Below are 26,537 nucleotides of genomic sequence, written 5' to 3'. Positions count from 1 at the left end.
AGGACGATTCGGCTTTTTACAAAGAGAGGCAACATTTTTCTGTCGTTGTAAGCAATATTTTGAAATAGATTTGATATCTCAAAAGCCTTTTGGCCCAAGAATATATAACTGCTTTGACTGTGTCTACAGTTTCCCTTCATGGAGTAAGACTCTTATGGTATTATTATCCTAGTTCATACGGCAAGTTAGAGGATCCTTCTAGAATGGGAATGACGCGCATAAGGTCACGAACATTTTTTGTTAAGCGTTTGCTTTAAGGCATATCTTTCTTTTCATTTTGCGTTTCATTCACATACCCTATCGTGTTTCTACTGTTGATTTTAATCTAAATACACATGGAATTTGATACAACATTCAACGGCTAAATAGCTCAAGTAAAGAAAACTAAACGGTATATTCGAAAGATTTTGTAATCGTAAGTGAATTTAGGACCACTTGTAAGTTTCAATACTGTTTTTGTTTATCGTTATCTCCTCCTCATCTGCTTTGATCTATCATCAACAGGCTATAATCCGCAATTACTTTACCTTAATGATCAGTTATCTAAACAATTCTATAGCTGAGTTTTTGGCGCTCGTTTTGAGCAAGACTTTCTCCATCATTTCCTCTATATAAGTACAGTAAAACATTGCAGATGAATCATTTCATTGATTTCCGATGCACTTAAGTTTTGACCGTTAAGTAACGGGTTGTATCAATGGGAAAAAACTATGAATAATACAGCAATAAGCTTATAATCAAATGTCAAGATTAAGAAAGAACTTATGGGGTAGCTATTTTAAGTATTCAAATAATCGAGAATGCGTACTTATTATACGTAGACGGGACGTAAATTAGTAACCGTCTTTCCTTTACTATACCTAGTCATCAGTTACTATAATACAAAAAAATATAGATTAAAAGCATAGATAAATTCGAAGTGTCTTTGATATGATATTGTGGTAGTACCACTTTTAAAATACGATAATGTTCACACGAAGTATCTCATTTGACATATGCAGTAACGCTCGGAGAGGAATACGTCTGGTTGCTTTATTAAATTGACTAGTTAATTAAGCTACATCATATATAACCCATTTTTATTCACCTCAATCAGAGGCTTACATTGTTATATGCTGTCAATTGATAGCTTAAGCCTCGCTGTAATCTGCTTTATAATCGGTCGTTTTCAGCATTTTGATGAAACTCATCACGGACCCTGGCCATAATGATTGGACATTACCGTGTTCGTTAATATACCAAGAGCTGCAGCCACCCGTCCAAACAGTGCCTTTGAACCTCCTTTGTACATCACTAGAATAGGCTTCTTGTGATTTTTCTTTTGGCTCTAAAGATTCAAACTTATTCTTAATCATGTACCTTATCATTTTAACGGCAAACTCCACTTGACTATTTCATTTTGAGTATACGGTCAATATCAATGGGCTTATATAGAGGTTCATAATTGTAGGATAAAATAAGCTTAATAAGCCTTACCTTTCAATCATAACAACTACCGAATTATGTCCTAAAGCAGAGCCGGGGCCGAGCAGAAAGAAATAATTTGGTAGCCCGTGAACTGTTACTGTTTTGAAGGTTTTTGGTGTCTCGTTATCCCAAAGTTCATTTAAATGGAGTCCGTTTCTTCCATACACTTGGAATTGACCAAATATTCTTATTGTATCAAATCCAGTAGCTAACACGAGGACATCAACTTCGGCTTTGGCACCGTCAAGCGTTGATATTTCATTATCTTCTACTCCCGTAATATTAGATGTAATCACAGTAACATTAGGGGCGCATAAGGTCTGGCAATAGTCATCCGAGATCAAAATACGCTTGCAACCAACAGGGAAGTCAGGTATCAGTTTTTCAGCTAGATCAGGTCGACCATGCGTTTCAAATAAATGTAGCATATGCTTACGTAGGTTACTCTTGAATGCCCTGGCAAGCCATGAATTAGCATCACCCCACGCTTTAAAACGGAAATCACGGTAAAAGAAAAGGCATGCGCGATAGAGTCGCATAATGAAAGGAAAGTATCTGAATAACATCTTTAAAAGCTTGCTATGCTTTGTCTGATATCTTGGGCCAACCCATGATGGAGTCCGTTGGAAACTGTAGAGATGTTTGACTTCTGCTGCCAAATTTGGTATGATTTGTACCGCACTAAGTATATAATTCAAGGGAACATGTAAGTTTCAAAAAAAATTATCTTTCTCTTCTCGCACATTTTCTACCTTGCACCACTACCGATAACGGCTACTCTTTTATCAGTAAAATCGTAATTATTATCCCAAAATGCTGAATGTATGATTTTTCCAGTAAAGGATTTAAATTGTTCAGGAATAACTGGTATACGCAAGCCGCCAATGCTAGAGAAACTATATCGTTCAGTAACAAGGTTTGTATATGAGTATAATTGAGTGCAAGCTGTAAAAAATTACGTGATATAAGTACTTATCTCACATTACACGAAATTAAAATACTTGATCTGATTCTTATCTGTGAGTTTGTCCTTAGCGTTCTGCCGTTGCAGCTCCAATTCCCATTTTTTCTCTCCTTCTATCCACGAAGCTCGAATCACTTTTGTACTCAATTCTGTTTGCTCGTAGATACCATACTTCTTGGCAACATAGCGCATATAGTCATGGATTTCTTTTTGATCACTGTATTTCTTGCTCCAGTCTACGTTGAAGTAAGTACAAAATTCTCAATACATCAGAGTTGTAAATAATGTTACGGCAAACTTACTTGGATTAAGCTCAAAACTAAAAGAATACAAGTGGCTCGGTATATCGCAAGCACATCCAGGATATGTATTGTAGTGCCATGTTCCGCCAATATCTTCAGTCGCTTCGAAAATCTCAGCCGTGATATCGAGTTGCTTCTTTAATTGAATAGCTGCTGCCATTCCACTGAAACTATTCTTGCGTTTTATTTAGAGCATAAGGATCTAATTGTTGGATGGATCATAGGAATATGCAACAAACCATCTTACCCGCAACCTATAATTGCCACAGTTGGTTGATTCATGTCTTCTACTACTTTATATTTAGAGACAGTGCAAATTATCCGAGAGTTAAGCAGGCGTAAAACTGAAAAAGAATCAAAGAATTACAAAATACTAGATGCGATCCTTTTGTCAGTTAATTAAACATTGTAGGACAAAAATGGAAAAATAGCCATTATATAATCTGTTGCATTTCACACCCACTTTTGTGCACCTCAATTCTTTGCGATTGTGCATAAATCAAAACTTTCTGCACTTCAGGAACAAACAATTGCTTCAGAAGAACATCAGGAGAATAATAGAAAAGATGTTGTAGATTGACTTTTGACAGAGGACGTCTCCTATATATTTCTTTTTTGAGAGAAAATAGGAGCAAAATGTGAGCAGACAAAAAATACTGGATATATGGTCTTTGGTCCATTTCAGAAATCATCGTTTGTTCTTTCTTGCTTGCTCTGAGTTCAGCATCAGATACTAAACAAAGTCCAGCATTGCATGAGAATACGTAATAATTATCGAGATGAGCCAATACCAGCTTCATCGGTAAAATTGATTCAATGGTTCGGCCTCGACAATTTTGAGCCTGAACGTGCAGTAACTTCGCATTTCATATCCTCCAGAACACTTTTCTATATTCGTCTGCCACTTACTCTATACACGTTAATCGTTATGTGGGCTGATATTGTTTATACGGCGCAGACAGGCGGTATTAGGCATTTTCTTGCTTATTTTACTGATCTCACATTTATAGGGTTGCATTCATATCAAATGGTATTAGGATTATTGCAATAAAAGTGAAGTAGAAGTTCCTTGATTAACGCATGTTTTTCTCTTTATCCTCTTAAACACTAGGCAACCCTCTATCATCATGCACGCTACATATGGTCAGCAAAAAATCAACCTTCCTTACCAAAGACTCCCACTACATTTATAAATCAACACTCAAGCCTTAATTATCTGTACTATTATCTTTATCACACAGTTGTTGTATTTAAGTAAGGTTGCATGAGCTTCACGCATGATTGCAGTATAGTAACTGAAAAAAAAACCAACTCTTTACAGTCTCCTGACACCTTTTGTATTCTGGACCTTATTGGCTAAAGAGAAACTAATTGATGGTAAGTTATGTGTTACGCTTTATAAAATTAGTGCACACCACATGCAAGGCTAATTTATTTGACAGCTCATTTGTCCGAAATCGACTTTTGGACAAGCATATCACTTCATGCTGTCACCTTATTTATCATCATTCTCGAAGTACTTTTCAACAGGATGTCTTTGTCTATTCGAGCCGTACTATTAGTTTACGGGACCGTGTTGATATACATGTGCCTTACCTTTATTATTTATGCCACGTAAGTGTACGAACGCTATGAACTACACTGGCACCATCTCATCAAAATCAATTAATTACTCGTTGAAACAGAGAAAAATGGTGGGTTTATTCGTTTTTGGATTGGAATGTAGGACCAACCGCTATTATATGGTACTTGGCCATCTCCATTCTTGTCATCCTATTTTTCTTCACTCAGTTGGGTATGCATAAGCTAAGGGATTGGGCTGCAAAAAAAATTGTCACTGTCACTAATGCGAAGAAAAGATCAAGTCAACATCCTCAACGTCGCAGTTTGCGTCCATCGTGTCAGATTTCTCCGTCTATTTCTAATGGTGAAAAAACATTACATACACCTGACGATGAGATTGAAAATGAAAACAAAATGAATGATACAACCTATAATTACAGCGAACGTAAGAAGCAGAATAAGATTGACCAGGAATATTCCGTAGCTTTATCAGACAACGACAGTCAAACAATGATTCAGCAATCCTCCAACTTTGAGCCATTGGCAAGTACGATCTGTGGCAAATCTACTTTTGGCGATACATGTACCGAGAATCTGTCAACCAATGCTTCATCCATTTACTACTATAGTTAGTCGTTTTGCTAATAAATAAATGATTCTTATTGGGCCTCAGTGTTTGTTTATATGGAGGGATTTTGTGGTTTTTTGTTTTTCTGCTTTTTCTTTCAAATCCCGCTGTGTGGCAAATACAGTTTTTTTTCTGGCTCAGATTAGACAAACTTTTACTTTTTTTTAAGACAATTATTGAAAATTTACATCCAGACTATTTGCGGATAATCGAGAAAAGGTCATTTACTATGCTTAAGACGTGTCTTTCAGCAATACCTTTCTTGTATTTTTGCTGTCAAAGTTATATGATATCGAAAAGGTGGTTTTAAACGGGAAAAAATCTCTTCTTTTTGGTATTTCGCATTTTACCTCAAGGATATAATACTATGGTTGGTGCGCATGGTGATATTCTATCAGGTTGTCAAAACAACGTATTGCTATCCCCCGTGCATTACTTCGTAGATGCAAGAGTGTTGCTATAAGATGAGGACTACGTCAGCCTTATACAGCGATAGTGAAGGTATGGTTGAAGTGCTTTAGATAAATTTCTTGAAGAGGGCGGAAGAACAACTATCACTATTGCTCATCACTTAGTTACTATTCAAAATCAAACGCTTGTACATATGTTTATATTTATATATATTATTTCCTCGCTTCAGAAGTAATATATACCATTTCTTTTGTGAATCTTATAGAGATTTATACTTTCTAATGTTTCAACCAACATTAATATACTCAAATCATGTATTTAATCGAAATACATTTGATTCATATCGCATTTCATCACCCTATTGTTCATATAAAACATCGTTTTTATTATCAGTGCTCTTCTTCTGAATTAAGCTCCGTAATACGTCGTATAATATCGGTTATTCTTTCATCAATCACTTTAATATTGTTTGTTACGGACTCATCATTTTCCTTGAGACTCGAATTAAGCTAGGATGAGAAAAACATTGAAAATTGAAAGATCAGTGGCATGTACGCAAAGCGAGCTGAATGGGATACTGTATTTTACCAAATCGCAAGTATTACTCAAGCTTTTCAACTCATCCGCCATTCTCGTTTGTTCCTCAGAAATAACCTTGACCGACTGACTAAAAGAAGCTGCTTCCATATGCAGGCTTTGCAATGATTTTAATCTTGTTAACAGAGCTGGTGTCAGGTTTAGCAACGGATCAATCTTCTCCATAGTATCAAACATTTTGTTGATCTATGTTGGAATTATTGATAATGGAGTTGTGTCAATTTAGTGAAAAGCATTATCTCACTGCTGCTTTTCTTTTTACCTTTGTTTCTGTATCATTTGAGCCATCTTTATTCACATTGTCTGCATTCGTCTGTGTATTATTAGAAGGTGTAAAACTCGATAAAGTAAAGCTGTATGTGTCTTTTCTCCCAGATTTCAATTCATTGAGCCTTTCCAAATCACTATTGAGAATTTTGACTCTGCGTGCTATCATTTCTAATTGCCCCGGCTGTGTAAGAACAGCTACCTGTTGCTCTAATTTTGATAACGAATTGACTAGTGAACTAGCAGCAATATCTGAGGGCTAAACGCATAATGAAGGGCAGCCTGAAGTCAGTTTCGAGACATAAACATTCCAACTATCTCTCTCTTATCTGTACCAAACTCTCTAATCCTTCTCCAGAACGAGATCCTATCAGTTTTTCCAATCTTGCAAGACGTTGGTCAATATCCGATAATTTCGTTTCTTTCTGCATTTTGACTGTTTCGGGGGTATAGTAGAGCTCATAGGTGACCATCTATTACAAACTGTTTCATCAATAATCCCAAAGTCAGTCAAGCAAATGTATAACTACTCACATTGTTTTTATTTGAATTCTTTTGGACAGCAGAACCGTCTGCATTAGAAACTTCTTCCGTCGCAGTATCAACTGTGTTCTCAGGGAGGTTTTTAAATGCTTCCAATTGTTTAATCAAAGATTTAGCTTCGCTCATCGACCTTGTATAGCCTGATTTTGTGCCTAAATCGCTAATATCATCTGCTTGCTGCTTTAGACGAGCCAAATCAGATTGAAGAAATGCAATTTGGGACAATATTTCTGACTGTGAAATGGTCTCTTTGGCGTCGAATGGTTCCTGAAAAAAGTCATAAATTTAGGATCGTTAGCACTCATAATACAAAACCAAAAAGTAAATATGTTATATCTCACACCTTCTGTTTTTCAACTTCATCATTTAGCTCTTGAATTTCGTACATAAGTCGACGTAGTTTCTGTAAAGGAGTCTCTTCCAACGTCAGGTTTTTTGGTAATATTTCATACTCGCTTGTTTCTAGCCCGAGTGGTCGACGTACGAATGTACGATACATGGCCTTCTTTCTACGAGACAATCGATCCGAAAAATCTGATGGAAGATGATATGTATCTTTTCAGCAAAATTGTACATAGTAAAAGTGTAGGCATGTCTGTATGTTCAAGAAAATGTCTGCTCTACCTGCATCTGTCGAGTCTACTATACTGTCTTTGAATCTACTAGCTGCATCTTTAACTGAGACACGAGATTTTACAACTTCTTCTCCATCATCATCGTCGCTTGACTATATATCATATGTCAAGAATTGGCCTCGTTCTAACTGTCAGCAATGAAAGTTCGTACCTGATTTTCGTAAGTCACGTTAACTGAGCTCTCGTTTGTGTCTGGAGTTTCGTATACATCTGGTTGGTCATCCTTTATAAATGTTAATTTCAGGGAAGTATCGTTATAACTTATGAGCCTACTTACAATATCGGGTAACGTCGAGTATTTCGAACTCATTTGGTATAAAGAATGTATAAGTTTGAAAGAGAAAAAACTCCTGTGGTTTACATTAAACCGTGGAGGCGGAACTTTATTTTTTTTTTTTGTTCTCAAAAGAGACTTGGATAAGCAAGAGAAGACTAATTGAAAATCAAAGTTGTTTGGCCAACCCAGAATAACCAAAGAGTTTTATTACAAAAATTTTCAAAAACCCAATTGGCAAAAGCCCGAGGCAAATCCCAATGATTATATAATATAGTGAAAAAAAAGCCCTTTGAGTGTCAAGGGTAAAAAAAGTTTAAACATTGGTGGAGGAAGGAAAATGGGGAGTCAACCATTGTATTAGGTTGGAACCAAGAAAAGGCTCTATACAAGGCGGCTCAGCGCCATGGAACAAGTAATCCAATTCATATAGAATGTCACAAATGAACGGCCAACTGACTTTCCATGATTAGCAAGTGGTAGGTGAATGAGGACGGTAGGAGGGTAAATGATTCAAAATATGTGACAACGGGTCCAAACGCATAGATTTCTTCACTCATCCTTTTCTACATTTGAATAGCTTTGAGTTGCCTTTGTGAATTATCTAGTGCCTTGAAAATATTCTAGCTTGCCTTTGTTGTTGACGACTACTTCTTTAATTTGTTTATATGCCCTGAAAGAACATGTTAATAAGTATAAATTATAAAAATTACATTTCTCTTTATTACTTTTAAAAATTTAGAGTATTCTACTTGCTGTAGAGCTTGATCACAAGCGGTTGCGCGAATATACAGATGGTAGCAATATATAGTGCTAGGCTTTACCTTTCTAATAGTTTTTTCTGTGATGTCTGAACGATGTTTACGAAAACATTTACCCAATTACTCACAAGAGTCCCATTTTTATCCTTAACAACCAACAATTCTATTCTTCTAGAACGTTTATCTTTTTTTACTACTAAAATATGAGTCGTATTTATTGGGTAATTAATGGTTTTCTTTCTTTTTTTTTTTCAGAAACAAACATTGTATCACTGTTGCAGCATCCTTCGATGTTGAAGTAGAATTCTTGAATACTCATTTTCTTGCTGCAGATGATAGACTCATCTTCCATTGAAAAATACGTGCATTAGCTTATATCTTTGACCAACAATTATCCATGCACTATCAATTAACCGTTTGCACTCTCTCATATGTTTTAGTTAAGCTTTGGCCTCATCCAGAGGACGTATCTGCTTATCAATTTTAGAACTTTGATAACTGATGAACAGATGACAGCCCCCTTATCCGAAAATGACAACAAAAGTTAGTCAATAAAGATCCAGATGCCTTTACGCCCCTTGTTAACAAATAACTTAAGAAACCCTTTCAATATATCTTCTGCGTCTTGAGAAGAGATTGTTTGTTGCCATTTAAAGTCCTTTCCTTCTTTTTTATCCAACCACGTAATAATTGTTCAACCTCCTTGAAGCTCATGCTTAAACTCATACCTAATGTTGTCATACTCGCATCTATTCACCTCTACTTATATATTTGCATCGCTTTTTTCAAATAGAAATATCGGACAGAAGTCTGACTAATGCTTGTTGTGTCCGAAACAGCTGCTCCCACATATTATATATCCACAATCTGTCACGTAATCCGTGTCTGATAACTGCTTCCGCAACAATCACAATGACCTGACATTGCTTGATTTAATGCTGAATATGTTGAGGATATATAGTAACTGACGACGAAAAAATATGGTTTGAGATGGAAAAATTTACAAGAAAAGAAATTGGTGAAGATAGTGTCGTCTAGAAATACATTTAGATATGTAGATGTCGAGTTGAAGATAGAGAGTCTAATTGTTGACGGAGTATTTATAACTAGAACACATGAAATAAAGCAAAGAGTATAAATTATTGACGTCCTTCTTTCCGAAAACACTCTTATCGACTTACCCGCATTTCTTACAGTTATAGAATACTGTTTGACCTTCATCTGCAGAACGTAGCTGCATTGTATGATATTCCATTTCGGGGTTACCACAATTGGGACATTTTTCTTTGATCTACAAAAAAAAGAATAAAAAATAAAAAGACCTGTCAGAACGAAAAAGGGGGATGGAGTATGTGTGGCGAAAGCTGAGTGTTTCTTACAATAGCTCTGGCTTGTTTGGCTTCTTTGCTTTGTTGTACCAAATGACGCTTGGATTTTAAGGCCGATTGGAATGCACGTTCTGAAGAAGTGGTGATAACTTCGGTTGCTTCGATACCCGCTGTTCTGAAAGCGCAACTGCATTGATTACACACGAGAATATCGTCATCGCCACCTGCCATATCTAAAAGATTACCACATTCTGGGCAAAATGTAAGTGAGCCGATGATGTTAGCCGGAGTAGTGGAAGCCATTCTTTCTAATATGTAATGTACAAGTTTGGTTTATTAAAGAATAGAATTTGGGTAAAAGCGTACTATGAAAAGTACACAAAACTATGTTAACAAAAAATGGGAGGCTTAGAAAAGTAACTGCAGTCCGCTTGTCATTTATGCAGCAGAGTGCTATATTCTTATTATTATTTTTTTGGATCTGTTGCTATTTTAATGATCTATTCTTCATCACTGTCGTCTTCTTCTTCGCTTTCTTCCTCTGCTTCATCTAACCATTCTATGAATTTAGTTGCTTTTTCTTTCAACTTTGTCTCTGCAGGACTCGAATTTGCTGAGTCTGAGTTGTACCAATGTCGAATAGCATCCTCTTCCACCACGTCCGCATTATAGAAAATTTGTAAAGCGCCCAAGAAGAGCTTGCCTAAGTTTTCCTGAGATGCACAATACGTTTGTAGAATCTGTAATACATGGACTTGATCGTCAGGTGTATGTGTCATTTTTCCCACTAAAGGTGCCCATTTATTCAACACGGACTTCATGCTCTGCATAGTGTTGTTGTTAGCATCAATATGATCCATAATGATGGGCACCATCACTTCTCTAACGTCCGTATAAGATCCATTACTAGACATACGTAAGCCTGTCACTTCCAAAGCTGCTGTATAAACAGTATGGTTTTCATTGATAGAGCGTTCAATTGTGGAAGCAATTTCTCTCTTGAATTCTTCCGTCTTCTTAGCAATACTGGAGTCTAATGCATATGCTCCATCAATGGATCCTATATCATCTTCATCATCCGAAGATTCGCCTATTTCACTTGCACTGTCGGTGATGTCGCCGTCTTCCAACTTGATGTCAGCCATATCAAAGGCTAAAGAACCCAACTTCACATTACGAATATCGACATCATCATCGTCGGAACGGAGTTTCCAGTAGTAAACAGTGGTGTGATTGCCTACAACAACTTCCTGGCGTTCTAAAATGAATCGAAAGGAGGAGTCAATCTCATTTTGCTTATGTCACTGGTATCCCGAAATGACTGTTTTGCTCCCCTCTTTTTAATATGACTGTACCTTCTTCAGCATCATTTTCATCCTCGCTTTCCTCAAACATACTATTTTTGGGTTGAGGATGAAGACTGAGTCTAGAATATTTGGCAATCGAGAGATCAGGGCCGAGTGTGACACCTACAGATAGGATGGAGCCCTTTTCTATGGTTGTGTTGTTTAGAATATGAACATTGTTTGCAATAATACTGTCATTGATGGTACAGTTGTTCTCGATAACGACATCATCCCATACATAAGCTCCTTCTAGCACTACGTTATCGCCAATGTGACAGTTTCTTCCAATGACTGAGTTCTTTATGTGTGTATTTTCCCCAATACGGGTACCAGCTCCAATTTGGAGATTTTCTTCGAGAATGGAGGATCGCGATAAAACAACATTCATGGACTTGTAGATATTGCCTCTGCTGAATTCATAGTCATCACCCGCTCGTAAGTTGGTTTCTGGCACGATGGGAAAAGACCAACGATTCAAAACATGAGAAGTGATGGTGGCATACAGCTGTTCATTTTGTACGCGGCCGACGTACGACTCTGTAGCAAGCCTTGTATAGATGGTTTTTCCCAAAATATCAGAGGTGACAATACCATGAACAAAATCGCTGCGTAACCGTTGCCAATCAAAATTCTCAGTGAATAAAGCAGGCACTTCGACTGAGCAAATGTCTAAAAAGGGATCGACAAGGTCGTTGCGAAATTCAAGTTGAGTGCGATTTTCGAATATTTCGGGCGAAATTTCTAAACGATCTTTGCGAGGAAGTGAAACGACAGGTTCGTAATAAACACATTGATAGCTGGTAGGATCTAATACAAATATACTATTGGCATCCTTGGCTCTGGAAAAAATGATCCCATTTTGTTGTTGATAATTGAAGGCATCATATTGATTTGATAGGTAGAGTTGTCTGTTAATTCGATAGGCATCTTAACAAAGCGTGTCTCTGTTGGAAAAACTTTACCTGGCTGTATGTGTACGAGAAGCTTCTTTAAGAATCATGGTCATGATGGAGTTTTTATCTGTCTTTTTACGAGCACGGTGTTCCTCAATAGCTTTATCCAATTTGAGGTTTGAAACAAGCTCACCAGAGGTTAAAATAAAGTCGTTTGTAATCAGCTGACGAGCATCGAGTTCACGAAGACAATCACCTACTGACATGCACTCAGGTGTAGCAACAATCTTGACTGCTAATCTAGAATTGGGTTTCATCCAGTTTGACTTTCTAGAAAAAAAAATGAACAGTTGACAGTCAGTTGCTGCCTGTTTCGTAATGGAAGGTATGCTTTGTGGGTTGCTTTCACCTACTCGAAATAATTCTTGATAGCATCAATATGAGTTGTACAGACTATAAATACTTCAAAGACATCCACAGTACTCAATAACTCCAATGTATACTCGATCAGCGGTATATTACATAGAGGCATGAGGCACTATCAAAGGAAGCATATTAGCAGCTTGTAGCTAATGCGTGCTAGTGACTTGAATAATAATGGTCCTTACTCGAGGCATTTCATGAGAGATTGGAAGAAAGTGCTCTTCAAAAAAGTCTGTTAAAATAACGGCCTGAAGAGCTTCCTCTGCTTCTTCCCCACTCTCGTTATTGTTGGGTTTCTTTTGTTTGGGTGGCATTGGTTATAACGTGGTCTATAATGGATATGGTAATATCGCGTTTGTACAATGTAAAAATGATATTAGAAAAATGTAGGTAAAAAAATGACAGCGAACAAAATTTAGGAGGACGGGTGACTGTGGCTATAAAAGCGTTGGCTTATCTAAGCACGAAGTAAGACAAAATTGCATTCAAACTGTATTTTACACAATTTTGATTGTTTCGTTTGATGGATAAGACAACTCTATAAGCGTTTTGTAAATCAAATATACGAAGAACTGAACGCCATGCATGGGAACAAGCCACTGGTTTATGTAGTATAATGTAAAAATGATATATGACGAGCCAAAGGGGTATCGTTCATATGGCCTTTGTGTTTCACGCAAATTTGTCATTTTGATATATGCTCTTCTATTCTCGATTCAACACAATAGAGTGTCTTTGATATAGAGTGGCAGGTTACTAACAACTGAATTTTGAACCTTTGTCAATGACCATGTAACCACGCTAGTGTATTGACTTTCTGCAGTTGGACCAAGTGAGAGCCTCCCTTTCGTAAAAAGAAAAAATTCAGTGAGAATATATAGTACAAAGATTTTATTAATACAAAAGAATGATGCGTTTGAAGAAAAAAAAAAAAAAGGACAAAGGTAACTAACTATAAACATGAATGTAAAGATGTGAGAAATATTAGACTATTATACAAAAAAAAAATTCGGAGAATGATAATATACATGTGAGTTGTTGAAATAAAAGTACAAAGAAAACAAATAAGTTATGAAAGGGGTTTAGCAAGTGAGAGAAGTTATTTTTCGAAGCTACGAACAATTTCTTCGAGACGACGACCCTTGGTTTCAGGTACTCTGAAGAAAGTGAAAACGGCGGCAATCAGAGCAATAGCAGCGAAAATGGCAAAGGAGTAGCCTTGAATACCAGCAAAGATAAGAGGGAAACACTGACCGATTAAGAAGTTCATGGCCCAGTTAACAGCGGTGGCAATAGCGCCGACAGCAGAAGAAGCGTAAACAGGGGTCAATTCGGAAGTCATCATCCAAGGAATGGGACCAACGCCAATAGCAAAGGAAAGAACATAACCAAAGACAGAAACGATCAAAAGAGCACCCACGTTGAAAACGTAACCGATAATCAAAAGAACGGAGAAGATGCAGGCACCAATTTCAGCAATCATAAGAAGAGGACGACGACCCATACGGTCAATCAAGATCAGAGATAGGATGGTGGAAATAAAGTTGACAGCAGTGGTAACGATAGCCATGTACATAGACATCTTGGCATCAAAAGTCATGTTGAAAATGGTGGTGGAGTAGTACATAACAGCATTCATACCGATCAATTGTTGGATAACATGAAGACAGATAACGGTGATAGCAATACGGCGGATGAGAGGGTCCTTGAATATGTCCATCATGCTCATAGGAGCACGCATTCCTTCATCGACAACAGCAGAGTTGCTTTCCATGTCCATGAACATATCATCCTTCTTGTCATCGTACAAATCAACATCACCTACGGCTGCCTTGGCAGCAGCAGTACCAAGTTGACCTTCGATCATACCGTAAAATTCCTTGTCAATGTTAGCACCAGGACGAAGTCTTTGAAGGTTTTCCTTGGCTTCTTCAAGACGATTCACGGAAATGAGGTAACGAGGCGATTCGACACAACCAGCCATTAAGAAGAATTGTGCAACAGCGGGGAAAGCAACGATAGCATAGTTGATACGCCAGAGAGGAACAGTGGCTAAAGGAAGACCAATAACGGAAGAAAGCAAAATGCCGATTACAATGGCAAATTGGTTACAGGTACCCATTGTACCACGCGCTTTGACAGTAGAAATTTCACCGACATAAGTAGGAGTAGAAAGAGAACCGAGACCACAAGAAAGACCGCAGAGAACACGACCGATGATGAACATAGCAGGATTGACAGCAACACCAATTAAGAGACCGCCAATGATCCAACCAATGTTGTTGAAAATAATGGTCTTTTTACGACCGAATTTTGTTTGAATACCACCGCCGAAAAGACTGCCTACCAAACCGCCAACACAGAAGGAGGCAACTGCGAAACCCCACAGACCCGTGTTCATAGGAAGACAATCAGGGAAAGCGCTACTAGCAACCTTAGCAGCACCGTTAGGACAATTATGAGTGATATCACCGGGAACGTTGGGAGAGCCAATAACCCAACCGTTACTGAAAGAACCAAGACAGGAGATGATTACACAGTACACCATGTAACCGGGTAACTTTAGATCAAGGGAATCCATTTTGTTAAAGAGAAGTTATGAGCAAATATGGATATGTAGAAAAGATGAAAATGGTATAAAACGAGAGAAGAATACAAAGTAGTTTATGATTAAAAAGAACTGTTTGGGATTAGCCTGTTGATAGAAAATACTCCAAGATATTTATATAAAAACAAAAAGTTGATCGCCCTTACAAACATGGAAAAGCAATACTTTCCTTTGACCTTTTTTTTGGTTGAACGCCGCCTGAATCATTTGTTTAAAGCAGAATGACATGTCGGGGATCGAAATTGTTACAAAGTGCAATATCCATTCTTGTTTTCTCTTTTTCTTCTGAAAATTAAACCTTTTTGTCATGCAAATCACACAAGATGCATAATGTGTTCATTACAAGTGATGGATAAGCCAATATAAAAAGATGGATTGAAAAGAATCAAGCTTTTTCGTAAAAATCGAAATTAGCTTTTGTAACTTGTGTTTGTTATAGAAAAAAAAACCCGTAGAATCCCGTTTTTTGGACAAGCGAATCATTCCAATCAAACAAAGACAAAGTAAAATGAGAGATCACTGAATAGAGAAAACTCTACTGAAAACCTTATAGATCTTTGCAGTTGATTTTCCTAGATTTACAGCTTTAATATCTAGATCGTTCCTTTACTCTCCACAATTTTTCTGCTTTTTTCGCTCTTTTTTTTGTGTGTGTGTGTTTTTTTTTAATATATCACAATCGATCCCTCTGTTAGAGAAATAAAAAAAAAGGGATTCCTGATTACATAACTTTCCAGGTAAAACTCGAGTTTGGGGTAGGTCGAGTATTATCCACTTATTAAGTAGGTTCCACTGCTGGGTTGCCTATTTGAAGAAATGCCATTCAGACGCATGTTTCTAAGCGGTCTTTACGAATACCTTTATTGAATTAGAAGAGTAAAAGAGCACGTACATTATTTGGACTACGGCTGATCTGTCGACTTTTGACATACTGGATACGTCTAACGTGCAATTATGTCTTTGCTGCATGTTGAAAGCTCTTCTGTGACACTTCTGTTCAAGAGAAATAGACGCCACTTTTTGTATATGCGTGTTACAACATATGCAGAACATGACATGAAAATAGGTATATACACAGAAAAGTTGTGGTTTTTTCTGTTGGGCGAGAAACAGGCGGGTATCCCGATGTGGGTCCATTTTTTTTCCTTCTCCAAATTTTATTACCCTTTTAGGAACCACCAGCAAAAAGATTCATAGGATGATGTTTGTTCCACTTTGAAACATTTTTAGTCAACCCAAGAGGAGGTGTAAAATAAGTGCCCTTGAACCCTATTTTTCTCTATGGAAACAAACATTTGTGGCTTGCCATTCTCTGTAGCCTTCGCATGCATGAATTCTAAACAATTGCAGGAATAGCATGAATGGATTGCTTGATGCGAAAAGAGCAAAATGCACATTTCCATGACTCTTTTAACCTTCGAGACGCGCAGTATGGATTCCAGTACTATAACTGCATTCAATATGTATCTACCAAACAGAATAAGGGCGCTCAGATGGCTTTTTATAGTTCTAAAAACCAGAGAAGAAACTTGAGTGTTGCCAGTGGATAAGAGTCGCGTCACAACAAAATATGACAGTTTCATGACTTGCTTTCAGTACGCGTCAAGAAGAGTCTCGTCATCAAACATACGATATCCTTTTTCTTTTGTAGCTATAAAGATATACCCAAAAAAAACCTTGGCCGTTGTAGTTACGTACATACTTTTATCCCTCCTAAAGCTTGCTTTGATGTGTTTATTGTTCATACTTTATCAATCTTGACTTATCAGTACTTGTAGCTTGAAATACGCGTCTCAAACTTGTCATCCTATATAATGTAAAATGATGTATATCCATATATACATATATATATATATATATATATATATACCATAACGCTCCATAATAAACCCATTCAGAAGTTATAGCTACCTCTGCCATATAATGGCATCTTGTCGTCTATTATAAAGCAGATGATAACAATGGTATATTGAACAACAATAATAATAAAAAAAGAATAAATTCTAAACTCCTTTTTTGAGCATAAAACCCGTACCTGAACTTTTTTTGTTCTGCTCGTTTAAAGTTTTTTTTTTTATATCTTAGTTCGACGCTAGAAAAGCATAACTGATAATGCAACTAAAAGAAAAAGTCAAAAAGTTTAGAAAAGTAATCGAAGGACTCAATGAAGCACAGCGTCAATCAGTTTTATCTGATGCCAAAATGTTACAAGTCTTGGCCGGCCCAGGATCTGGCAAAACAAGAGGTTAGCCTTTTATACCATTACACTACATAATGGAATGAGATCTATAGAAGAAGCAATTCCAAATACTCATCTTAAGCTTTTGTACTTTGTATTTTGAAAGTGTTAACGTGTCGAGTAGCATATTATGTTCTAATCAAACGAATACCACCACAGCAAATCATAGTTGTCACCTTTACAAATAAAGCAGCCGATGAAATGAAACAACGTCTATTCAAACTGATCGGCGAAAAAGAAACCCAATTACTCCTTATTGGTACTTTCCACGCTATTTGTTCTCGTCTTTTACGTCGAAATCATGCTATTGTTGGTTTAGATGCCAACTACACAATTGCTGACACAGATGCAAGGTATACCGTGAATAGTTACAATGGAACTTATAACACGTTAGACACATACTCAGTTTCGAATCGCGTTTCAATTTTGCGATATATAGTAGGGATATTATGTCTGAAATATTGAAAGATAAAGCTGTGGAAATCGATGAATGGACGAGGTCAAACATGACAGCAGGCGCTGTATGTAGCATCATCAGTAAAGCAAAAAATGATGGAATGACAGCCAGAGACTACTATGATGCCTACCGTGATGATTTTTCAAAGAAAAACATTTCTGCCCTTTTTACAGCTTATGAAGAGAAATTGCACGAGCTTAATCTTGTGGTAAGATTCTTCTTTTTTTTTTTTTTCGCCTTTCGTCAACGTGTCCTGAAATCATTTTTGTCCCCTCTGCATAGGATTTTGATAATTTGTTGTTGAAAGGCCGCGAATTACTCACAAAGAGAAGGACAATCTTAGCCAATATTAAGGCTGTTCTAGTGGATGAAGTAAATGATCATAGCGCTATCTAATCGAATAATGTTGTTGATGCTCAATAATGATATTGTTATAGTATCAAGACACCAATGTTGTTCAGTATGATCTTGTCAAGCTGATAACACGCCAAGAAAACACTAAAGAGAGATTTGTTACAACTGTAGGAGGTATTATTGATGACGTGGCCCTTTTATCATTGCAATTGCAACACATACGATAGATAGACTTGGGTTATTCATTTATACCTTGTTGTAGATCCCGATCAATCGATATTTGGTTGGCGTAGTGCGGATCCTAAAAACTTCTTCAGAATGCAAGAAGATTTTGTAGAAACAAAGCAGATCAATATGGAGCAAAATTACCGTAGTACCAGCATGATACTGAAATCTGCTTTACATGTGATCACTCAAGGTAGAGAAAATCTCACTCTTTCATAATAGGATGAGACTAGTGAACCAAAATGAATTCTTTCATTCTAGACAAAAAAAGAATTGTAAAGTCTCTTTATACCAACAATCCGGATGGCGTGCCTATTGCACTTCTCGAGCCTGAAGACGAAGAGGATCAAGTCAGAATCATAACAAAAGAAATCAGAAAGATCATCAAGCTATCCAAAGGCCTCATTCAATATAAAGACATCGCTATCCTCATGCGTATGAATTATATTTCTCGACAATTTGAAACAACCTTTAGGAGAAATAAAATTCCATTTTCGATTGTAAGGTTCCCTAGCACGCAATGGAAATCAAAAACGACATGTCAAATGAATAATAACAAATGTCTCAAATGGTAGGTGGGTGGTGATAGATTCTTTGACCGTATCGAAGTGAAAGACATTCTGTGCTATCTACGTTTTGCATACAATCCGAAAGACCACTCAGCTTTTAAGAGAATCATCAATGTTCCTCGACGAAAAATCGGCGAAAAGTCATTGGAAAAGCTTGTAGAATTTAAAAAGAAAAATGCCAGTGATTTTCTCGAAGCTATCCATGAGATATGTTACGGCAGATGCACAAATAGTGGCATTGCTGCTGCAATGCGTAACAAACTAAAGGAATTTGTTACTGTGATCGATTCCATCAGAAATATGATCAATGATCAAGTAAAATGTAAAAATAGTTTATCAAAAAGTGGATGAAACATGCTCACACATTGACTATTTCTAGACTGAAATCTCTGAAATTCTTACATATATCATCAAAGCAATCGATTACGAAAAATATCTTGAAGAAAGCCATCATAAAGATTTTCAAGCAAGAATGGCCAATATTGGTGAATTGATAACACTTTCTAAGAAGAATATAAGTTTAGACGATGATGAAGATTACGTCCCTATGACTCAAAGCCAACGTTTTGGCAATAATACAAATCATGCTAACCTGGAAAATCACAGCCATGATCCGCCTGAATTTGAAAATATCACTGTAGTAGAAGCTGAGAGCAGTGATGAAGATTTAGATATTCCTGATATAGATGACGCCGAAATGGAAATTGACCCAACAGCTTCCAAACAAGCAAAGAGTAAACCTGCAACATCGAATGTTAAAACGGAGAAGACGAGTGTCGGAGGATCTGCATCAGATACAAAATTGAATGATAACGACGAGAAAACACCTGCCCTGGATTACATTGCTGAATTTTTAGAATACTGCTCCTTATGCTCCAATCAAAAAGAATTAGAAGCAGCAGAAGAGGGTGTAAGTGTGCATCATTCGATATAATCGGTCTTTAAGAAGTCATTACTGAACATAGAAATGTGTACATCTTATAGAAAGTTACAATTGCCACTATGCACACATCAAAAGGTACTAACAAAGTTGGTATTTACATGTCTCTTATTGCTTCTCTGCTAATGCCCTTTGCATCGATCAACCAACTTTAGGTCTCGAATGGCCAGTGGTATTTATTGTAACCTGTGTCGATGGTGTTATCCCCTTAAACAACAATGAAGATGCAAACGAGGAAGGGTAAAATTCAAGAGTACTATTATTAGAAAAGGGAAATGGATTGCTTAATGGATACTGATTTAATTTTCACTTGTTTATAATACAAAAAGACGATTGCTATATGTGGCTATGACGCGTTCTAAATGTAAGAACAAGTTTTTTGCAAGAAAGCGAGCCTTGTATGAAGTTTTAGATCTAATTTTTTATACCCTTAGTTTTCTTGTATTGTCTCAGTCCTGTCATACAGAATCGGTGGGGTAAAAGAATGACCGCTCAACCCTCCCGCTTCTTTGAAGGCATGAACAACAAACTTTATCGACGCTGCGTTCCTGACGTGAATAACGAAATCAGAAGAATGTTGGCCGAAACCATAGGAAGCCCTGTGCCTGAGGATGATGACATTTTGGTTAGAAAAAGTACAGAGTCGCGAAAAAAATATAGGAGCTCAAGATATGTTGAAACATCTTATGACTTTGGAGCTGACGAGGAGAAGGATGTCGATGTCGACAACATGATGAGTGATACAGACGAGGAGTACTTTGCAAAATTTGAAGAATTTGAAACTACTTATAACACGAGTAGTCAAAACAGTAGCAGCCCTACAAGTTTAATAGCAACATTTGGGGGCTTTCAATCTGCGTCGTCATTAAAAATAGGCCCAAAACCAGCACATAAACCCAAGCAGGAAAAATCAACGGGGAAAGCTCCAGCACAAAAGCAGACTCATAACAAAAACCCACCCCAAAACAGAAGGAAGCCTGACACAGCACCACCAAAGCAGAATGCACACAATCCAATTCAACTCAGCAACCTCGACATTTTGTCAACTTCATCGTCGACCCCCAAATTAGACTACGGTAATTACACGCTTTTCATTCCCAAGAAATGCACAAAACCACAGCCAACTGTTGATACGAAGAAGAGAACCACGACTTTTGACAATACTGTATCCTTACCTAAGCGTAACAAAAAAGCTGACAAAAACTAGATACTATTGTTTTTGATACCCTTCACTGCTAAATTGTACATCAAACCTAAAAAAAAAAAAAAGAAAAGAATTACTGTCTTGCAAATACCTTTTCATATTAGTGCGAAATAGAGCTTTTACAAAAAACGTTACATACAGTGTCCAATTTAGACTTCCTTTTTCCAGAATAGTTTTCCCCATCAATATTTTGATAATAGTATGATCCAAAATGACATCTATGAATAGACTCGTTCAACAATCTGAAATCAAAATAATTGTTTACTGCTGTCAAAGGGTGCCAGTTTGGGCTCAGACAAGCCGAAAAAGATGAAAACCAAGATCTGCTAACTAGATAATTGTGGTGATCGAATCACGACGGTATTTTCATAGGTAAGTTATATTCGAACATGCTTTTAGCCACAAGAATTGTTTATTTTCTTTCTGAAAAGAATGAGCGCTGGAATGTATTCTAGCACTAATGCTTAACGAAAAGACAAGCTTTAAACTGAACAAAAGAACAATAAGGCTAATAGAGAACAGCCGTTCGATTGAATTGTACCATTGAAGATAGCATAAGTTGAGCAAAGGCAGTTAGCAACCAGCATAAAGACTTACTCAGTTCGATAGGAAACATCAAACGCTCTTTGCTATGCAAGTGTTGCATCTATTGTGCAAAAGCTGTATTATGGCTATATGATTGTTTGACAGGAGCGCAAAAACTTAAGCCTGAAGACATGAGTTGTGTGAAGTCTCGTCATATATTAGACGAAAAAATGCCATAAGACAGAATCGCCTTTATCAAAAAATGTTAAATCACCTCCAATTGACAAAAAAGCATATACCTAAATATGATATTATTGTAAAATGTAAAAAAAAAAAGGCATAAAGTAGCTGTACTTGTATAGTAAGCCTGTATACACCAGCCATACTGTTATTGCAATAAATTAGAAAACAAAAAAAAAGGGGGGTTTGATCAAATCTGCATGAAAACTGCAATTGTTTCAGTGACTGCCACCTACTTTTGGATTTGCACGGAGCCTTTTTGATTTGACATTTTCTTCTATTTGTAAACTCTTGACAGATCGATCAACATTAATTAAACCACCATGCGTAGTTTAGGGATCTTAGAGCAAAAACTGTCTACCGTTACTAACTCTGAGATTCAGGGTCATGCTTTTATCGCTCCTGATCCCGAATCCTCAACAGTATATGTAGCATTCGTCGATTCAGATTCTCAAGTTCGAGTGGCGGCCAGTGGGTTAATACCTGGCGAGCCTTCAGCTTTTGCAGAAATTGGCCGTTGCCATGGTTCAGCTATTGTCAACTTTACGTATATTGCTGATCTTCAAGTTGTTTGTTTGGCAACTATCGAAGGTGATATAGTTCACTTCAGTAAAGAACGTTTTGAAAGCGAGGCTGAAGCTGTAAGTATAAACCCAGTTTATAAATTTACCAAGTGTGCAAAAGAAATTAATTTTACTGACTGTATGGTTATCATTCAATTGATAGATGGAAATTATGGGCTCAGTTGATGCTGGTATTCATGCTATGTGCTGGAGTCCTGATCAAGATTTAGTTGTGTTGGTTACGGGTAAGTTAGAAAGTGAAGGATCAACCGTGTCAAATCAAATGATGACCCATCAAATTCTTGCTGTTTGTAGGCGAAAAGAAAGTTTTGGAAATGACACAAGAGTACGATCCTATCACCGAATTCGAGCTTCATGTTCAAGAGCAAGGTGAAGGTGTCCAGCACAGTGTTGGATGGGGTAAAAAGGAAACACAATTTCACGGATCTGGTCAAAGAGCAAAGTTGAAAGAAAAGGTGGACACAACAAAATTCACAACTTCAGACGATGATGACCAGAAACCACGCGTCGCTTGGAGAGGTGATGGCAGTTTCTTCACAATTTCAGATGTTGACCCACAGAAAGTTGCACGTGTGATACGTATCTATAATCGTGAAGGCATCCTACAAAATACGAGTGAGCCTGTGGACAGATTAGAACATGCTCTGGATTGGCGACCATCTGGTAATTTGATTGTAGCAAGTCAACGCTTGCCTCACCGTCACGATATTGTGTTTTTTGAAAGAAACGGACTACGACACGGTGAATTTGCTTTAAGAGAACAAGAAAACATAAAGCAAAAAGTATTGGAAGTGAAGTGGAATGCAGACTCAACAATTCTAGCTGTCTGGATCGAGGAAGAAGGCCAGAAGTCTGTTCAATTATGGACATCAAAGAATTACCATTGGTACTTAAAGCAGCATCTTATTCTTTCCAAGAAGAGGGATGTCATTGCGTTTTCATGGGATGTCGAAAATCCTTTGCTTGCTCATATGGTTACCAGCGATGGTCAGTATGAACGACTCACCTTTACTTTGGAAGCTTACTGCAGTACTTCTATTGATGAAGCGAACCCTGGATACGTAGCAGTTATTGATGGATCGGAGTTGCTCTTGACACCCTTCAGTTATATGAATGTTCCCCCACCTATGAGTGCGCTCAACATTAGTACTAATGGAAATATCCAATATGTCACATTCGGACCCGAATCAAACGGATTAAATGTTGCTGTTATCACAACCGAAAAAATTCAATTATATAGTCTTCCTGAAAGGGGTGTTGGTAGCGTGTCATTGTTAGGTGAATTTGAACTGCCTGAAATCACCAACAACAACGAATCTTACGCCAAAAATGCTATTCGACAATTATGTTGGATTAGTGAAGATAAATTCGCTTACTGCCAATTTGATGAAGATTTGCAAGCTGATATTCTTTGTATTGCTAACTTCAGTCTTGGCGACAAAAACATGACAATCACTACCGCACCTCTTGATGGTCAATGTGGACGCATATATTTTAACGCTACCTATAAGGACCTTTTATTGGAAATGGTCGATGGATCAGTGTATAACATTGATATTGTTGAAGGAGCGCCTGTTATCAGCCAAATTCAAATATTCGCTGACTTTTGCCCTTGGATTGCCACTTGCCGTGTTGGTATCGAAAAAGAGACTTCAGAACGAACCATTATTGGTTTAACTGATCGTAGCAAGCTTTACGTCAATACCAAACTTATTTCGTCCGAAGCTACCTCATTCTTTTTACGTAGTAATTGGTTAGTCTTTTCAACAACTAGTCATACAGCGAGATTTGTGGCTTTAGATAGATGTAGCCTGGATAATCTGAAACTCACAGATGAAGCAAACGATCCTTACGATGAAACTTCCAGACGCCTTGAACGTGGCTCTAAAATCGTCATTGCCACTCAACATAAGCCGAACTTAGTTTTGCAAATGCCACGTGGTAACCTTGAAACCATCAATCCTCGCGCTTTTGTCTTGGCAACTATTCGTGAAGATTTAGAAGCACTCGATTACCGCTCTGCTTTCATTGCTTGTAGAAAAAATCGAATTGATCTAAACATTTTGTATGATACTAATCCCGAACGCTTTGTTGAAAACATCCGTACCTTTATTCAACAGGTACCAGAAGTCGATTATTTGAATTTGTTTTTATCAAATCTCCGAAATGAAGACACAACCGTTACAATGTACCATAGCGGTGAGCGACCTTCTGTTGGCGAATCTTCAGCCGCGAACATTGATAACAAGGTTAATAGCATTTGTGGAGCCGTTAGAGATGTTCTTTTCGAACTAGGTCGCGACTATTATATTCAGTCTATTTTGTCCACTTATGTCAGAAGTTCTCCGCCCGACCTTGAATCTGCCATGTCTTTATTGTCAGACATCCGTCAATCAGATATTCAAGCTGCTGAAGATGCTTTGAAATATACAATCTTTTTGTGCAAGGCTGATTTACTCTATAACGTTGCTTTGGGCATGTATGATTTCCCCCTTACTTTGATGGTCGCACAACAAGCTCAAATGGATCCTAAGGAATACCTTCCGTTCTTACAAGAGCTCAAAAGCTTCGCTAAGTATTATCAGCGCTATAAGATTGATGATCATCTCAAGCGATACGAGAAGGCTTTAAAGAATCTGTGCTTAGCCGGCGACGAGCATTTCGATGAGTTACTTGAATACATGCAAAAGCATTCTCTTTACCATGTTGCGATTGAAGAGTTCGCTAACAAAAAGAAGCAAAAATTGATCATTCTTGATACTTATGGTGGACATTTGGATTTCAAAACAAAATATGAGGAAGCGGGTATAGTTTACACTATGGCTGGTAATTTGGAAAAAGCTTTAGAGTCTTATCGTATGGCCGGATGTTGGAGAGAAGCCTTTTCCATAATCAAACAATTAAGGTTCTCAGTCGAGGAAATACATAACCTAGCTTATGATATGATTGAGCATCTAAAAGAAAAACGTCGATATCAAGAAGCTGCTATGGTTGCTAAAGATTATTGTAACGATACTGAAGAGGCTGTCGATTGTCTTTTAAAAGGTAGTGCATGGAAGGAAGCTGAACGTATGTGCTATAATTTTGATCGCCCCGATCTTATCGAAACGCACGTCAAGCCTGGTCTTGTCGAAGGTTATACTCAAATGGACGATGATATTGACGAAATGATGGCACAATTCCATAAACAAAGTGCTCGCCTTGTGGAGCTTCGTACGAAGAAACCGGAGCAGGTGGCTAACAATCCCATGGCAAATGATGAATCCTTGGATAATATCGATATGTTCTCCGATACAACGTCCATGTACAGCCAGTTTACAAGATATACGAGCGCATCATCGAGAGTGTCTACAGTGACGTCTCAAGGCACATCGAGCTCTAGAAAAACTTCCAAATTAAGAAAGAAAGAAGAGCGAAAGAGAGCTCGTGGAAAGAAGGGCACGGTGTATGAAGAAGAATATATTGTCAACTCCATCAAGAAGTTGATTGAGAAAGCCAGTAATATGCAAAGTAAGTATTGAAACTTGTCTAATTGTTCGACACAATAGAAAATTCATTTTTTGTCTACAATTGTGATCTATTAGGTGAACTGGGCAGCTTGATCCGAGCTCTTGTACCCTTCGATTATGTAGAAGAAGCGCGGGCAATCCAAGAAAAATTCGACAAATTTTTGAAGGAACTTCAAGACTGTATGGACACTGTTTTTGTCCCGCTACAGCTTGTAGTCCACATGGTAAGTTTATTTTATAATTACAGCACAGATTGTAAGAGTAACATCTAACCATATCTTACTATATATTAGTATGCTACTATGGAAGAACTTGAGGAAGCGAGGAACAATCCCAAGACGATCGAAAAACCTACCATTGCTAAAGTTGAATGGAAACTGAACTTATTGTAGTTACAAATTATTCTAGTTAAAAAGTTTTCCCCTTACTCTTCTTATTCTCATATTCTCTTCAGTGTAAAGTCGCCCTTCCTTTGTTATCAATCTGATTTCTCTTACTATAGAATAGAATTAAGAATGTGAAAATTTTTTTATGTTCAGTTCGTGTGGGGGGATATTACCTTTTCGCAATACCAACAATATCAGCAATTGAGAGGCATACAAGCTCGATTCTGCTAGCAATTTGCAAATAGCCATCCGCCAAACTTGTTAAATAATAGATACGATTATAATAAATAAATCT

The 26,537-nt window shown here is 37.4% G+C and overlaps 10 protein-coding genes across 10 annotated transcripts; 3 read left to right on the top strand and 7 right to left on the bottom strand.

The window, feature by feature from the left end:
• Positions 1-1,130: 1,130 nt before the first annotated feature.
• On the bottom strand, positions 1,131-2,893 carry BDF20DRAFT_909502 (monooxygenase; the record flags this gene model as incomplete). The annotated part of the gene is made up of 5 exons (XM_053083593.1): positions 1,131-1,389; positions 1,477-2,148; positions 2,220-2,363; positions 2,454-2,667; positions 2,734-2,893. 5 exons carry the CDS (start codon positions 2,891-2,893, stop codon positions 1,131-1,133), a joined length of 1,449 nt encoding a protein of 482 aa, XP_052941030.1.
• A 522-nt stretch (positions 2,894-3,415) lies between these two features.
• BDF20DRAFT_997573 (uncharacterized protein) lies at positions 3,416-5,075 on the top strand. The gene is made up of 5 exons (XM_053085441.1): positions 3,416-3,763; positions 3,845-3,987; positions 4,055-4,110; positions 4,176-4,347; positions 4,419-5,075. Exons 1-5 carry the CDS (start codon positions 3,488-3,490, stop codon positions 4,927-4,929), a joined length of 1,158 nt encoding a protein of 385 aa, XP_052941029.1. The 5' UTR covers positions 3,416-3,487; the 3' UTR covers positions 4,930-5,075.
• A 764-nt stretch (positions 5,076-5,839) lies between these two features.
• On the bottom strand, positions 5,840-6,672 carry BDF20DRAFT_811661 (Dynamitin-domain-containing protein; the record flags this gene model as incomplete). Its single annotated transcript, XM_053076710.1, has 3 exons — positions 5,840-6,118; positions 6,195-6,458; positions 6,535-6,672. The coding sequence occupies 3 exons, from the start codon at positions 6,670-6,672 to the stop codon at positions 5,840-5,842; spliced, it is 681 nt and encodes a 226-aa protein (XP_052941028.1).
• Positions 6,673-7,079: 407 nt separating this feature from the next.
• BDF20DRAFT_812227 (Dynamitin-domain-containing protein) lies at positions 7,080-7,687 on the bottom strand (the record flags this gene model as incomplete). Its single annotated transcript, XM_053076759.1, has 4 exons — positions 7,080-7,276; positions 7,367-7,469; positions 7,529-7,600; positions 7,655-7,687. The coding sequence occupies 4 exons, from the start codon at positions 7,685-7,687 to the stop codon at positions 7,080-7,082; spliced, it is 405 nt and encodes a 134-aa protein (XP_052941027.1).
• A 280-nt stretch (positions 7,688-7,967) lies between these two features.
• Positions 7,968-8,120, bottom strand: BDF20DRAFT_812267 (uncharacterized protein; the record flags this gene model as incomplete). The annotated part of the gene is made up of 1 exon (XM_053076763.1): positions 7,968-8,120. A coding segment is annotated over one exon (153 nt), but the record flags the coding sequence as incomplete, so codon positions are not given.
• A 1,373-nt stretch (positions 8,121-9,493) lies between these two features.
• Positions 9,494-10,043, bottom strand: BDF20DRAFT_812382 (uncharacterized protein; the record flags this gene model as incomplete). Its single annotated transcript, XM_053076777.1, has 3 exons — positions 9,494-9,518; positions 9,594-9,703; positions 9,792-10,043. The coding sequence occupies 3 exons, from the start codon at positions 10,041-10,043 to the stop codon at positions 9,494-9,496; spliced, it is 387 nt and encodes a 128-aa protein (XP_052941025.1).
• Positions 10,044-10,240: 197 nt separating this feature from the next.
• Positions 10,241-12,716, bottom strand: BDF20DRAFT_904238 (uncharacterized protein; the record flags this gene model as incomplete). The annotated part of the gene is made up of 5 exons (XM_053083004.1): positions 10,241-10,998; positions 11,096-11,925; positions 12,049-12,309; positions 12,393-12,517; positions 12,588-12,716. 5 exons carry the CDS (start codon positions 12,714-12,716, stop codon positions 10,241-10,243), a joined length of 2,103 nt encoding a protein of 700 aa, XP_052941024.1.
• Positions 12,717-13,501: 785 nt separating this feature from the next.
• Positions 13,502-14,983, bottom strand: BDF20DRAFT_831777 (major facilitator superfamily domain-containing protein; the record flags this gene model as incomplete). The annotated part of the gene is made up of 1 exon (XM_053078479.1): positions 13,502-14,983. The coding sequence occupies one exon, from the start codon at positions 14,981-14,983 to the stop codon at positions 13,502-13,504; it is 1,482 nt and encodes a 493-aa protein (XP_052941023.1).
• Positions 14,984-17,122: 2,139 nt separating this feature from the next.
• On the top strand, positions 17,123-21,001 carry BDF20DRAFT_909496 (P-loop containing nucleoside triphosphate hydrolase protein; the record flags this gene model as incomplete). The annotated part of the gene is made up of 13 exons (XM_053083592.1): positions 17,123-17,255; positions 17,356-17,602; positions 17,689-17,914; positions 17,989-18,078; positions 18,144-18,234; positions 18,323-18,478; positions 18,547-18,785; positions 18,861-19,169; positions 19,234-19,764; positions 19,839-19,872; positions 19,950-20,034; positions 20,124-20,158; positions 20,229-21,001. 13 exons carry the CDS (start codon positions 17,123-17,125, stop codon positions 20,999-21,001), a joined length of 2,949 nt encoding a protein of 982 aa, XP_052941022.1.
• Positions 21,002-21,975: 974 nt separating this feature from the next.
• Positions 21,976-26,537, top strand: BDF20DRAFT_846267 (IKI3 family-domain-containing protein). The gene is made up of 5 exons (XM_053079738.1): positions 21,976-22,404; positions 22,490-22,571; positions 22,642-25,857; positions 25,932-26,080; positions 26,150-26,537. The coding sequence occupies exons 1-5, from the start codon at positions 22,087-22,089 to the stop codon at positions 26,246-26,248; spliced, it is 3,864 nt and encodes a 1,287-aa protein (XP_052941021.1). The 5' UTR covers positions 21,976-22,086; the 3' UTR covers positions 26,249-26,537.

This window comes from Mycotypha africana, assembly GCF_025528875.1.
Source record: "Mycotypha africana strain NRRL 2978 chromosome Unknown BDF20scaffold_1, whole genome shotgun sequence".
Taxonomy (NCBI): Eukaryota; Fungi; Mucoromycota; class Mucoromycetes; order Mucorales; family Mycotyphaceae; genus Mycotypha; species Mycotypha africana.
Note: the sequence above shows the minus strand (reverse complement) of the source record. Positions and strands in the feature narration are given on the sequence as shown.